This window comes from Chamaea fasciata, unplaced genomic scaffold, assembly GCF_029207755.1.
Source record: "Chamaea fasciata isolate MVZ Bird 193981 ecotype frontalis unplaced genomic scaffold, bChaFas1.0.hap1 SCAF_14, whole genome shotgun sequence".
NCBI classification, from domain to species: domain Eukaryota; kingdom Metazoa; phylum Chordata; class Aves; order Passeriformes; family Sylviidae; genus Chamaea; species Chamaea fasciata.
The window spans coordinates 17749709-17764002 of record NW_027094099.1 but is presented as its reverse complement, the minus strand read 5'-3'; the positions used below and the strand labels follow the sequence as shown (position 1 = coordinate 17764002).

Genomic DNA, 14294 nt, shown 5'->3' with positions numbered 1-14294 from the left:
TAAAAATGGTTTTCAATAAAACTCCACTTTCAGCAAGTGTCTCTTGTTTTGACTCCAAGAAAACAGCAGCTGAACTCACTGCAGTCCTGGTTTGCCTCTACAAACACGTCTGGAAATTAAGAAAATCATCACCACCTGCTTGAATTCCTCTCAAGCTTTAACTTGAGGTTAACACAAGGTTGTGCTGGTTTAGGTCTAAGAAAGAATGCTGTAGTTATTTTTTTAATAAAGATGACAAGATATAATTTGCAACTTTAAAGGGTATAATCTAGATTTATTGAATTACAGACATTATTTTCCCCTTGAGATGCTGTAAAAAATAAACATGAAGGATTACATGACAAATTAAAAGATGTTTTGAAAAGGTTAGAGTCACCTCTTTGATTTATAAACAGTACATGTTCATGTACATTTATATACAGCATAGGTTAATATTCTTCTCAAACCTTTTGTGAAGAGTCAAAGCATTAAAGATCCCAACACCTCAGGTTCCAAAAGGACCAAAGAGTAGCTTTCATTTTGCTTAAGTTCTCTTATGGTGGGAATGTATGGATATGCCTAAGACATGAGACACCCCCCATAAATAAGGGAAGTAAAGAACATTCCTGAAAACAAAGCCTTTGCCCTCATTAACTTAAGAACGTGACAAATGGAAATTTATATATAAAAATGTGCTGTAGACAAGTTTCAGTAAAACTATAGTATTTCCTGATGCAAGTAAGGCTCGCTCACCAAACTCAATACAGTACCGAGACCATTTGAAATTGCTGATAATAATCTCCCTTCCGTGTAAAGGCATTTTTGACCATGAGCATTTGTTTTACCCTTGTCATTTCCTGTCCAGAAAGTTGCAGCAGCGCCAGCAGTTTGTGACAAGAAGCCCTTGGGTTGCATCTGCCTTCTCTCAGGGGCAGAGAAGTGTTTTTCCTGTAGCTTTGAGAGCAGCTGAGGATGCTCCTGGTGTTACATTGCTGTGCACTTCCGCGGAGAGGTGGAGCCTGCATTTGCTTTTTTCCGGATACTTTCTGTAAGAGAGAATGATCTGCTGCACAGAAAAATAAAGCCATGGCATTGTGCTCATTTATCAAACTTCAGAGAAAGTGATTACATGTAATGGAAGCAAGGGGGCAGAGCAGGTGCTTTCAGCTCATGTGAGTTGGCTTCACTGAAGTTTTCCTCTCTGCATGTTGTCTAAGTACAGAATTTGGGTAAATTAATTCAAATAATGCTCGGTGTGTGTTATCTGAAGGAAGACAAAAGTATTACCTGCTAAATCTCTTCTCCCGATCTCCACCAGGCCTTCATACAGTCCCTTGATTGGATTTTCTCCTGCTGTGATCACACCATGGAGCCAGATCAGCAACATTCTGTGGCCGTGTTCCCTGTAGCTTTTAGTGCCTGGTAGGATCAAACCACAGATGAAACCCCACACTCAGAGTGCACAGCCATGACCAGAGCAGATTTCTGCCCGGTGCATTTGCACACCCCTCCCTCCCCTCTGGATTTTACTAGGAGGCTGTAAAGTATTGCTTTAATTCCTGCTTGTGATGTGATTGCTGGATTTGTGTGGAACTTAGTACAGTGGCTATGGCTGAGCTTGGGTTTGTTGCACAGCCTTCCATGGCAATACAGTTTCTGCCTTCAGAGCACAGCTTGGCCCCTTACTCACATCATCCAGAGTTCTTGCAACAGCCAAACTTGCAATGATTGGCTTCTGGCCCTCAGACCCTGATTCTGCTAATGTATTTCTTAAATGCTAAAGAATTCACTTCACTGCCTTCTTGCTACTCAAAAAAGTAAAACCATCAAGTTTCTTCAGTTCTATAGAACAAGAATTGTAGGAAGAACTCACAGGCCTGCAAAACATCTCATAAAGTGAGCAAAGAACCACTAATTCCCCTGCTTGTGTGCTTTATTCCTAGACAAATTAGTGTGTGGGTAATTCCACATTCAGTGAAACCAGAATTTTTAACCTAGTATTTGGTTGCTACAAATAAACCAACTGGTTTTCTTCATGCTTTGCTTTTACTGCAGCTTTATCTCCTAGAAACAAAGTTCAAAGAAAGAAAGGAAAACACCTGGGAAGCTTTTTTATACCTGTCCATTGTTGCTCAATGGCTCTAACATGGTCATCCGTGAATTTCCAGTAATGTGCCAGCTTCTTCCATTCCCCGGGTTTGAGGTACTTAGTGGCTAATCTCCACATGACTGAGCGAATGTGCTGTGTTTCCAGCCTGTGATCCTGCTTAAAGGTCAAGTGCTTTGCCACCCAGGAGCCAGAGTCGCTGTTCAGGTTGTCCTGCAAAGCCAGAACAGGGGGGGTCAGTTGGTTGACTTGTGGTTCTTCAGCCTCCCACATCCTCAGCTCTGTGGTACCTGCGAGTTCGTTCTGGCACACCTCATTTTCTTACTCTCTTTATTCTCATTTCACTCTGTGCTCATCAGGGTTAAAACGCCCTTAATGGCCACTTGGATGTGGAAGCCCATGCGGATCACAATTTGCATTTCTGCACTGCCTTTTATCTGGGGTTTGGGACAGAATCATTTAATTAAATCTCCTGCTTCCCTGCAACATCAGCTCGTGCTCACAGCACTTACATGCCAGGCTGCAGAGGCTGCACGACATTCCCTAGGCCTGCCTGGGAAGCCAATACAAGGGCCTGATACACTGAGCATGACTCCCAAAGCTGCACCTGAGCCACAAGCACAGGCCCTCCTTTCCTTCCTTTTCTTCCCCCTCTAGAGCACTGCAACGGGAAGACAACAAAAATCTTAAGAACATGCAAGGGACGTGACATTGGGCTGTAATTCCAGCTCACTCTGCTCAGCTTGGTTTGGGCACAGGCTTGGGGTAGGCAGGGTTTCAGAGGGGAGATTGGGGCTGAGAGGCTGCACTTTGAGGGAGAAGTTGGTCGTATGACTCCAACAAGAGCTGTCTCCATCCACTGCAGAAAAACTCTCAAAATCCCATTTTGATGACCTCAGGCCAAGCATTTTCCTGCTCAGTCCTTCAGTTTCTCCTTCTGGGAAAAGGATCTAATTCTATCCCTCTGGGAGCAGCTGTTAAATAATTTTTGGAAACCCCTATTCCCATCAGTGCTGCCTGGGATTTCTAACAACAGAGGCCTTTTTAAATAAGGAAAGCCTTAAGGAGATACTGTTGGCATGGTGAGGACTTCTGTTTTTCTTGAGGGGATAAAAATAGAGGTCAGGCTGTCACAGGATGTCCTGTATTTCTTTTTCTTTGACAGCTGGTATGTGGAGTCTCAATGGAGAAGAGAAAGCACAGAGTCTGTTGTGCAAGCTGCTCACCTTCTCCCATTTGTAAAATCGATCAGCTTTGATAATCATGTCCGCCAAGATGATGTGATTGCCTCGGGCAGCAACATCCAGAGATGTTTTCCCTTGCTGAAATTAAAAAGGGAAAATGAGCTGGAAAAGACTTTGCCCACCCAGCATCTGCAGCAGCAGGCACATGGACTGTTGGTAATGCACCCAGCCAGGACCTGTTCTATACCGGTGAACACTTCAGATGTGAGCTGGTGTCAAGCTCCTGCATTCAGGGCATGGGGAGTGGTTTTTCAGGCTCTGCAGCATCTCCTCTGTTGCTACAAGGGATCTGCCTGTTTTGCAGGAGCTTTTGCAGGAAAAGCTTCCTGCAACCCATCAACATGAGAGTAACCATCAGAGGACCAGCTCAGCTCTGCAGTCCAAGGCATTTTATAGCTTTTTACACAGCAGGTTTGCTGACACATGAAACCAAAGTGATTTATACAACCTCATTAACTTTACAGGCTCCAGATACACATGATTAGAAATGGTCTCCTAGGAGAAGCACAGGCTGATGGGACTATGAAAATGTGGCTGTGCTCCTTTCATGAATATGATTTTGGATTGGGCACAGGGAGATTTCTATTTCTATCTAAAATCAGAAGGCAGAAATGAACGAGATTTGAAAGTTGCATGAAGGAAAGCAAGCCAGCCCATGCACCAGGCATAACAGGAAGAACAGTTCTAGCCTCAGATGTGAGCAGAAACCCAATTTCATACAGAAAAGCGTGAATGTGTCCCCTGTGCTAAGTGTCACTGCAGTTCCACAGAGTGCTGAAAGGTGACAAACATTCACCACAGCTGAAGGCCAGTTCAGTCAGGTGGCTTCAGGTCTGCACTTGCTCTAACCCACTGTGAATGGAAAACACTATTGTAATCCCTGCCCAAGGCCCTCCAGCATCTTCTGGGCACATACTACATTTTCAGACCCCTTCATATTTGTTCTGATGATTTTATTAAATGGCAAAAGCCCCAGAACCATGCCAGATCTACACCAAACAGATCTTTTCAACCTATTAGAACATGTGTGCTGAAATTTTTCAGGTATAATACTTATCATTGTTTGAGGAAATCTTTGATATTAGTGTTCATGATAGTACAAGTAGAAGGAACTAGAACAATTTTGAGAAGTAAAGCATTGTTCATTGTGTTATCTATTTTCTACCTGTCTAAGAACCAGTCACTTCTTTCCTGGAAAACACATCAAAATAACCTACTTAGCCATGCTTTAAGGGCTTATCCCTGGAAATATCCAAATTTTAATATTACTAGCCTTCCTTGAAAATTATGAAAAACATTAGCAAAGACTATCTATGTATATTTTCCCTCCATACTCCCACAGACCCTATTTCACCCATGGAGACCTTTACCTTGTCTGTTAGCTTCAGATTAACTCCTGCAATGAGAATCATCTCAGCAATGTCCTGCCTGCCATGCTCTGCAGCGATGTGGAGTGAGGTCTGCTGCCTCTGCAGAGGGAAGGAGAAAGAACCACACTTCAGAGAATGACAAGTATGAAGCTGGAAGGACAGAACACTACCAGGAGGAGCCTTGGGACTGTTTAATAGAAACCAGTAAAATTGAACATAAAATGTGTCAATTTTATGGTATCATCAGGAGATAACATCGCTACAAGAATGAAGATTACCCGAAACATGCTACACAAAGCCCTCCCTCAGAAAGTTACAATTTGGTGAGACAACCAGCTACCTCCAGGCTCGCCTGCTATTCTCAGCCCTCCAACCATTTTCAGAATATCTTCCATCTTGAAATTTCTCCTATCTGCTTCCAGAAAGGAGAGCCTGACTATGCAATGTTGCAGGGGACACAGCACAGCCCTCACGTTGAATACCATAAAGCTTTTACCTCACTGCAACACTTAGAACCATTTCACAGGTTTCACATTTCCTAAGCTGCACTTCCAGGTTCTCCACATTTTAAAGCACTCCTCTTTAATCCTGTCCCCAAGGTGATAAAATTCCCTGTTAAACTGGTTCACATTTCAGAACAAAGAACAGGAGCTGCAGTCTTACATTATCTGGAATGTCAAGGTCACACTCTGCACTGATGAAGAGCTTCACCATGGCTGGGAAGTTCTGCAGGACTGCAATGTGTGTTGCTGATGCATTTTGCTGTGGAAAGAAGATCCTGCACTTAGGGAGAGCTTAGCTCATAGCACTGAAAGGACCATGCTTTACCCAGCATGTCCTATTCTATCACAGCTGCCAGTCTGCACTGGGGGCTGATGGGGATACTGCAGCACTGGTCCTCCCAGAGACGCTTTGTGCTCTTGAGCAGCTCCACAAACTGGCTTTACCTTGTTCGTGGTGAGAGCACTGAGAGGGACTCACATGATTGAGAGCATCTGTGTGTATTCCTGCATCCATGAGAATCCTGGCTATCTCCTCATAGCCATGCAGTGCTGCATAATGAAGGCAGTTCATCTTTTTCTGAGAGGCAAGGGAGAAGAGAGGAGTGTTACTCAGGGATTATTCCCAGAGGCTGCAGTTGTTGCAGACTACCCACAAAGAACTCCCTCCTCCCTCCTGCAAGAGTCCTATGGCCCAGCACTGACAAATTCATGGAGATTGTCTCCAGTGAAACCAGTCCCAGTGAGCTTCATCTGTACAAAACCACATTTACCTTCCTCTGAACTCCCTCTGCTATTCCCAAATGCAGGGCTCCACATGACCTCTCTCTATAATGGGTGACCTGGGAAGCCAGAGGTCTGGGCATAGATCCACAAAGTAGGGATTGGGAATGGAATCACCTCCATGGAGCTAACCTGGGTTTGGGCATTGACATCAGCTCCTGCTTCCACAAGCAGCTTCACACAGTGGCTGTGTCCCCCCTCAGCAGCCAGGTGCAGAGCCGTGAGTCCTTCCTGCACAAGGCAAGAAAGGACACAAGCAGCATTTCTGTAGACAAGGCTGGGACAGAGCAGCAGAACAAGTCAGACTCTACCCCATCTTCTGAATCCATGACATGTTACAGTACCAGTTCTGAGGGCCAGGGATCTCCAGTTGATTATTACAAAAATAGAGAACACAATTATCTGCCCTGGACATACCAGAGTACTTCTCTGTCCTGAATGTCACTGGCTGTGGGCCACAAGACAGACATTGTGTTCACCAACTTTCCTCCCCTCCAGCCCATCAATAAACCAAAAGGGATTTCACACGGACAGTGAAGACAAACCAGGCTCCTGGAATAGCCCAGAGACAGAACTGGAAACCTGTATCCCTCTGTCACTGGTTTTCCCTTCTGAGGATTGCAGCTCATTTCATTACAAGAAAACAGAAGCAAGCAGGCAGAATTCCTAAGTGATTTAATGTGGTTTTACCATTGCTCTTTGCACAAAGGGCAGCTCATGTGGGGGTAGACAAATGCTGCCAGTTACCACAGAAGGTGACTCCCCCTTTCCTTCAGATCTTAATGACAATCAAATACACTTTTCAAAGACAGTAACCAAATAAGACTGAAAAAAAAAAAAAAGCTGATAAATTTAATTGGGAGTGTGCCCTGGAATAAATAACAGTGATACTAAGCCAATATTTGCTATCTAAGTCATTAATTGTGTTCCAGCCACATAATTTTCCAGAGCAGGTCTGTCAAAAGAGTGATCTCAAACAGAAGGTCCATATGTTCAGTGACTAAGTCAATACTTTAAAGCATGGTGAAGTTTAGTTTAAAACACACTCAATAACCATTTAGGCCCTTGAATGTACAAGGGGCAGGGAGAGAAAGGGAGATTAAATGGAGTGATAAGGTAGGTGAGCATATACAGCAGGAAGAGAAGGCAACACTTTAAAGATGGAAATTGGTCCAAGACGGATGTCACCTTACACTGATACTCTGCAAGTGTGACCTGCTTTTACCCACATAGGCTTTAGATAAAATCAGCTATTTTCTAGACCTCTCCTGGCAATACTGGCTTTTCAGCCTGATGACTGTGACAGTAGAGTATTTCTACAGAGGAAAAGGGCAAAACTGATGTGGTTTTGATTTAATTTAAGTGTACTTACTGAGTTTTTTTCATCAAGGTCCACTCCAACATCTATAATCTTCTCCAGCACAGAGAGGTGTCCATTTTTAGCAGCCAAATGCAATGCTGTATTTTCTTCCTGAAAGTAAACATTACTTTATAAATATATGTCTCACAGGACTGAGTGTTCATATACCACAACCTTGCACAGAATATATCCAGCGTGGCTGAAAAGGAGGTTGTAACCAGTAGCACAAGTATGAAGCAATCTTCCTACAGTTCCAGCAGTGAGGGAAGAAGCCCTCCTACCTTAAACTGGAGCACAGTCCACCAGGTTTATTGTGTATCCTGCCTGAAAAGCCCTGGAGAGAAATCATGAACTAAGCAAGAAAATGGCTTGAAGTGGATAGGGAAGAAAAGCCCTGACATACCCACAGCCATAGTAACAACTGTGGACAAATTGCCTGCCTGAGCCTCATTTGTTATTCTGCTCCCTGTTTTTCACATCCCCTAATCCTTGGACTTCACCTCCCCTGCAGGTGGTTTCATGCCTGTACCTTGTCTTTGGCACTCTGAGAACAACCCAGTCGAATGAGGAACTCCACAACATCCAGCTGCCCATACTCTGCGGCCAGGTGAAACGCTGTCCTGTCCATCTTTGAAAGGAAACAGAGAAACAAAATGCAAAAGGCTCAGAAAGCACAAGATCAGATCATCTGCTGCATGAAGCTTGACCAGAGCCAGAATCCCCATGACCCCTAAGCTCACTCTGCAGGATGATTTCTGGGAGCAGCAACTGACTTTGATTCTCTTCCCAAGACCAAGGGCAACATTCCTGCTAAGCTCAGCAGAGCAAGACCAGACTTCATGAAACCAAGCTGTGAAGTCCCTTCCTACCTTGTCTGTCTCATCCACACGCACATCCTCCAAGTTCTCCATGATGAACTCCATGATCTGGATGTGTCCCCTCTGAGCTGCACAGTGAAGCAGATTCCTGCCATTCTGGAGAGGAGACAAAGGATGGCTCATTCAACAAGTCCAAGACTGTGGGACAGTCAGTCTCTTTTGACAACCTGTTTCTGTTAGGAAAGGCCTATTTCATCCCTCCCAGCACCTCTAGGGCTAAACTTCCTTGTGCTGCAGACAGCAATTTATGATTGAAATATTAATACCCCTTTGCCCAGACAAGATCTGTTTTAGAATCCAAGGATTTCTGCTTCACTAAACCCATTTCCCATTTCTGTAATACCTTCCACATCATCACTGCACAAACATGAGGTGAGGAAGCTGTGTGCATCTCTAGAGCTCCAATTATTACACCTGCATCAGGGATAAGTCAGGGTGCAGATGGCAGACCCCAGAGCAGATGCTGTCACACACGACTGAGCTCACAGATAAACCTCTCTCTGTACCCCAACACTGTCTAGAGCCAAGTGATGGATCCACATGGGGAGACCCTCACCCTATTGACACGGTTAATCTTGGCCCCAGCATTGACAAGGATCTGCAGGACATGGAGGTGGCCAAACCAGGCAGACAGGAGAAGAGCATTCATTCCAAACTGGGCAAAAAAGAAGATACTTACAGTTAAACTGCAGCCACCACCATCCCCAGCCTGGAGGAAAGCTGTCCTCTTAGCTTAATGAAGTTTTCCAAATCTATTTGTTTCTCACTGGTTTATTTTTTTGTTGCACTTTCTCCAGTTATTATTATTCATGTCATATTCACAGCAACTGAACAGAGACCTGCTTCTTGGCAGCTACTACCTATTTAGTGGTGTTTATTAGCCTGGCTGTATGGGGGAGAGAAAACTTGTTGGCTGTCACTGTCATTCCACAAGCCCCATCAACACAATGAGAAGTAGCCAAGCATCCCCATGCTCTATGGAAAATTTCACAGATTCTACCAGCCTATTCCAAGTCACTGTGCATGCAAGGAAGAGGCCAAAATACAGAGCACAGACACATGTGTCAACAAGGTTTGCTCCAACCCCTTGCTCAGCAGGTGCAGCGTGCCACCCTGAGCCACCCACCCAGGGCTAAGGTGCAGTCTGTAACTGCCGGCCTAGCACCCAGTCCCTGGCGCTGCCCCAGCATTGAACACATCTGCAGCACATGCAAGGGAGAGTCGCCTCTGTACACTGTCTTCATCTTCCACGGGCACATCGTGATCCAGGAGCAGCCGCACAGCATCCACGCTCCCTGCTCCCGCAGCCCAGTGCAGGGCAGTCCGCTCTGTCTGGAAGGAAAGGACAGAGGCAGGGAAGGCTGATGATATATGCAGACTGTGTGTGTCCACCAGCCCTTCTGAAGGCCAAAATATCTTCGGCCATCTCTGGAGCCAGAATTTCTCGCACTGTGCAGAGTTTTCTCTGGACGCAGCTCTCTGTCTCTGCTCTCCTGGCGGGCAGAAAGGTGTTAGTCACCTTCTGCTCAGGATCTGCAGTTCTGGGCTATATTGACAGCACAGAGTGAAGAACACTGCTGACCATAAATGGACAGATTGAAACACGAGGGATGGGTGTAATCCTGTACCTCCATGAACCTACTAGTCAACAAGTAAAGACCTGCACCAGAAACAGAGTTTGTCCCACAGTCTTACTGCACAAAGAAAGCAAAACCAAACCCTTTCATGGCAATCATGTCTACCTGGCACTTGCAGCTTTCCAGTGTGGCCAGGATGATAGTGCTAGGGGTTTCAGTGTGTTGTGAAAACCGCTTGGTTGCCACAGGCCGTATTTGGCACTGGGTATTGTATTTCAAAGCTTTGACAAATTAAGTAGTTAATGAGAGGAGTAGTGTTAAGGAGCTGCAGTTCTGAAACACACCCTCAGCACTTCCTGCAGCTTGAAGGTGGAAAAACCCAGGACTTACATTGTTTTTGGCTTTGATGTCAACTCCTCTCCTGATGAGTTCCTCCATCCTGGCCGTATCATTTCGCTTCGCCGCATCATGGAACTCCTTCTCTGACTGAAGCACTGCAGCAGAGCAGAAGAGTGAGCATTAAAACAGTGCTGGCAAGGACCATGGAGCAGCATGCCCCAACAAACCTTCCCTTCATCTCACCGGCCCCTGTGGCTTCAGGGAAGGATGACTGCAGAAAGAGTCTTCCAGAAAGAATCCCAGCCCTACAGATGTTGGCATGTTTGCTGGATTTATATTCTACCACTGTCTCTCTTTCCCTGACTACCCCTGTGCCACATCAGTGTTCTTCCAGTCCTACCCACTTCTCTTCTAAGTCAGTGTCTTTCTCTGCATGGATTTGCTCCAGCTGCAAAACCTTTTGATCCATGAGGTCCATATCCTCTGGGCACCCTCAGTGTGAAGGCTCTGAGATGACACAGACCCTTTCCTTCATCCTTCCTCCTACATCCCACTGCTCTACAAGGAGGCCTTTACACATGGTCCCCCTCCAGGCAACCTGAGCCAGCCAAGCAGCACAAAACTGCCAGCCTGGCCTGTGATTAGTGTTGCATCTCTTAATAAACCGTGGCAGTTCTGCACATAACTTACCATGACTGGCAGCATTTGTCCTGCACAGTTAGGCACAATTTAAGAGTGTTTACTCTCCATGCTGGGCCTTGCCCCAGCAATCTTCTCCTCGACTGAATAAACCTTCCTGCCAAGAAACAAGAGCAAGGCTGTGACTGCCACAGCCCAACAGGGAGGTTGGGAAGGCTTTTGGCAAGGCTGGTGTCAGCGTTTCTTGGACTCACTCTCTGTCCAAGTGCTTTAGGGGAATTCTTTCAAGAAGTTCTTGAGTCAGACCCTTGGCCTGCCACATCCCACTGGAGAACTGGCCCAGAGGCTCTGCTCTCTTCTCTACTTCTGCAGAGCCCAGGCTGCAGTTTGAGGGGCTCTATGCTACTTCAGTTTGTTCCAACATATCAGCTGCATACTAACCACATGTCATTAAGAAGGCATCAAAACATATTATTGCTCCCATTCCACCACACTGAGGGAGACAAACAGGAGATTTGCTGCCTAAATAGCACTATTAATCTCTTTGGAGGGCACAGAAGAAAGGCATCCCTACCGTGGACTCTTAGAGCAACAGAGGTATAATCTCATCCTCCAGTTTCCATTCCCCTGGCCTTCAAACAAAAAAAAAACTTTAGCTCAAGAAAAACACAAATAGCACAAATTTTAATGCTAGACAGGATCATTCAATAGTCTGGTGTTTATCCACTTAACAGCAGACATGGTCATCTGAGAGTGTGTATTCAAGAGTGCTGGACCTGCTTTTACAATGAAGGCAGTAGGATTTGGACATTGATTTCTGCAACAAACAGGATTTCCTATACTGTATATTAAGACTTTTTAATCACCTTGTCAGCTGTGTTAACAGGATTGCATTCCACCCTGCATGGACCCTTTACTTGGGATGAAATATCAAGAGAACTTGTGAAAACACAATGAGTTTTGGTTAATTATTAACACCAATGGCTACACACATACCACCTCCTTGCACATGCTTATCTCCCTTCAGTGGAGTAAATCCTATGTTTCAATTAAGGAAACGCTGCTGACCCTGCTCTCCAGGTGACAGAAACGTGTTCTTACATTTTATGGTCACACAAAGCATCATTTCCAAGAGATGCCAAACCACCTTAGTTATTCTTAGCACTAGCTGTGAAGATGCAGTTACAAGTCTGGCATCCCTAAGGCCACAGAAGCCGCAATTTATTTATTTTCAGCAACACATGAGTAACAGTTTGATGGTCTGAGTTTCCTATTTAAGTTCCACAGCGGCTCTCTAAGTGTAAATGCACTCCTCATCATGGCATGCACCTGTCCAACAGCAACATTTCAGTGGGTATTTAGGAGTTTTCCTTCTCTTTCAAGCTCAGATTCCATGGTACTTCATAGCTTACTGAACAGGAATTCAGTTATCATGAACAGCGTGGAAAACATTTTAAATTATTTGCCCTCAGTGCAATGCACCAACTCATAGGCAGTTTATTATGCAAGAGATGTAGAAAAGCAGCAAAGGAGAAGAGAGACATGCAAAGAAACGTGCCAAACCCATCCGCAGGGCCCTACCTGGGGCTGCAGGACACAAAGACAACATAGGATGGGGACCGAGGGACCAAAGGGGCCAAAAACGCCTAGTGCGGGGTACCAGAGTCATGTGCAGCATCCCAGCGGTGCAGGATGCTTTGGGGCATTTTGATTCACGGGTAGGTTTTATCCACCTGGTTTGTTTCCGAGCGGATTTTCAGCTGTCCGGTTATTTTTTAGGGCATCCCGGCTCTGCCCCTCAGCCCCACCGGCTCCCGCCCGCCCCCGCCACACGAATCCCCCCTCACGGCGCTGCGCCCCCCGCCCCGCTGGGGCAGCCCCCGCCCCGGCCCCACTCACGGATGTCGCCTTCTGACGCCAAGTCGTCCCCCATGTCGCGACACAGCGGCCCCGCCGCCGCCGCCTCAGGGCGGGCTGAGGCGCGTCCCCGCCGCCTCAGGGCGGGCTGACAGGCTCGTCCCCGCCTCCTCGCAGGCCCCCTCGCCGCCGCCGAGCTGCTCTTTTCCTGCTCTTTCGAGTAAAATATCATAAAACAAGCCCGTTTCCCGGCAAACACGGCGTTTTCGGGCCGTTTGGGGAGGACTTGAGCGGGGACATCCAAATGTCGCCATTTGGGCCAGGTGCCGCCCTTCACCTCAGCGTGGCTCTGCTGAGTGCTGCTGCTTCGAGGTGGTGGGTGGTTTAATTTAAAGTTATTTTCATTCTGTTTCCAGAGCAATTTGCGAGGAGAGGGGATTCTAATCAGTAGGAAATACGGGCGGTTGTTTTTGTTTTCCCTTGAAAGCAGGGCTCAGGGGTTGATGTTTCCTGGGAATGAGGTGCTCTTGGTACCACACCTCCCTCAGCCGGTTCAGGACGGGGCAGAAGGGCTTTTCCCTCAACGTTTTAGTGAATTCTCCACTTTCAGCATCTGGGATGGTTTTATCTTCTGTTTTGTTCTCCATTTTGATCATATGATAAGGAAGAAACCAGGGTGAGCTGAGGTTGGGGGGATAATCAGATCGGTTTCTTTGCGTCTCCCAGAGTACTCCTCCCCTGTAATACTGCTTCCATCTCTGGGGGTCCCCAACATACGAAGGACATGGAGCAGCTGGAGTGAGTCCAAAGGATGCCACAGATATTCTCCAAGAGTTGGAGCACCTTTGCTCTGGAGCCACACTGGGAGAGCTGGGGGTGTTCAGCCTGGAGAAGAGACAGCTCCCGGGAGACCTTATATGTAGCCCTATCCCTGGAAGCATCCAAAGCCAGGTTGAGAGGGGCTTGGAGCACCCTGGGATAGTGGAGGGTGTGCCTGCCCATGGAAGGTGGTGGAATTGGATGACCCTTAAGGTCCCTTCCAGCCCAGACCATTCTGGGATTCTTTGCTGCTGGTCTCAGGATAGGAGAGGAGACATGAGGTTTGTATCCCCTAGACCATGCCGGCCCACGGATGTGGTCCTTGTCAGGACTCCCTGGAGAAGTCCCCGGAGAAGCGTCTCTGCACCGCTGATTTTGGCTGTGAGCTCACTCTGATGCCTGTCACCACATGAGGGTGCCAGTGCTGTTCACCTGCCACGACTTCCTGCTCTAGCAATAAAGTCCAGAGTGCAGATGGGGCTGTTCCCTGGGCGCAGGACAGTTTTGGGATACATCTCGATCTCGGGGACCCTTGTGTGGGTCCGTGCTGCTCCTGTGAGAGAGCGTGGGGCGTTTGGTGTGTTGGAAGAAGGGTGGGTGATGTCCTGGGGGTATGCAGATAAAAAGAGACCCTCTGCTTCTCCAAACATGTCCCTCTGTGCGCACAGCTACACCAGAACTGTCTTCAGGGCAGGGAGACGGTGGTTTCCATTTCACTGAAACCCATCACTGAAGTATTCAGTAGCCGAGTGCTTGCTGATGCAGTTGGACCACTACGGCTTGGCCTGCCCAGCTGTGAAATGGGGACGTGGACCCTAAGCTCTTGAGCAAATACAGAATGG

General features: G+C 46.7%; 1 protein-coding gene across 3 annotated transcripts; it reads right to left on the bottom strand.

Annotated features, from left to right (window-relative positions):
* Positions 1-258: 258 nt before the first annotated feature.
* Positions 259-12764, bottom strand: ANKDD1A (ankyrin repeat and death domain containing 1A). Of its 3 annotated transcripts, XM_066196290.1 has the most exons (16): positions 12676-12690; positions 10828-10933; positions 10189-10292; positions 9455-9553; positions 8778-8876; positions 8213-8317; positions 7873-7971; positions 7356-7454; positions 6116-6214; positions 5682-5780; positions 5364-5462; positions 4701-4799; positions 3313-3408; positions 2098-2299; positions 1267-1398; positions 259-1025 (listed from the first exon to the last, which is right to left on the bottom strand). In XM_066196290.1, exons 3-16 carry the CDS (start codon positions 10234-10236, stop codon positions 964-966), a joined length of 1437 nt encoding a protein of 478 aa, XP_066052387.1. In that variant the 5' UTR covers positions 10237-10292; positions 10828-10933; positions 12676-12690; the 3' UTR covers positions 259-963. The 3 variants fall into 3 exon arrangements, with proteins under 3 accessions (XP_066052387.1, XP_066052386.1, XP_066052388.1); XM_066196289.1 differs by lacking the exon at positions 10828-10933 and having other exon boundaries at positions 12676-12764; XM_066196291.1 differs by lacking the exons at positions 10828-10933; positions 12676-12690 and adding an exon at positions 11351-11366.
* Positions 12765-14294: the final 1530 nt, after the last annotated feature.

Coding starts and splice junctions, on each gene's coding strand:
- ANKDD1A (XM_066196289.1), bottom strand. CDS start 12,709: ATGGGGGACGACTTGGCGTCAGAAGGCGACATCC. Junction 10,293..12,675: donor GGCGTCAGAAGGCGACATCC/GTGAGTGGGGCC, acceptor GCTCTGCTGCAG/TGCTTCAGTCAGAGAAGGAG. Junction 4,800..5,363: donor ACCTTGACATTCCAGATAAT/GTAAGACTGCAG, acceptor TTCCCTCTGCAG/AGGCAGCAGACCTCACTCCA.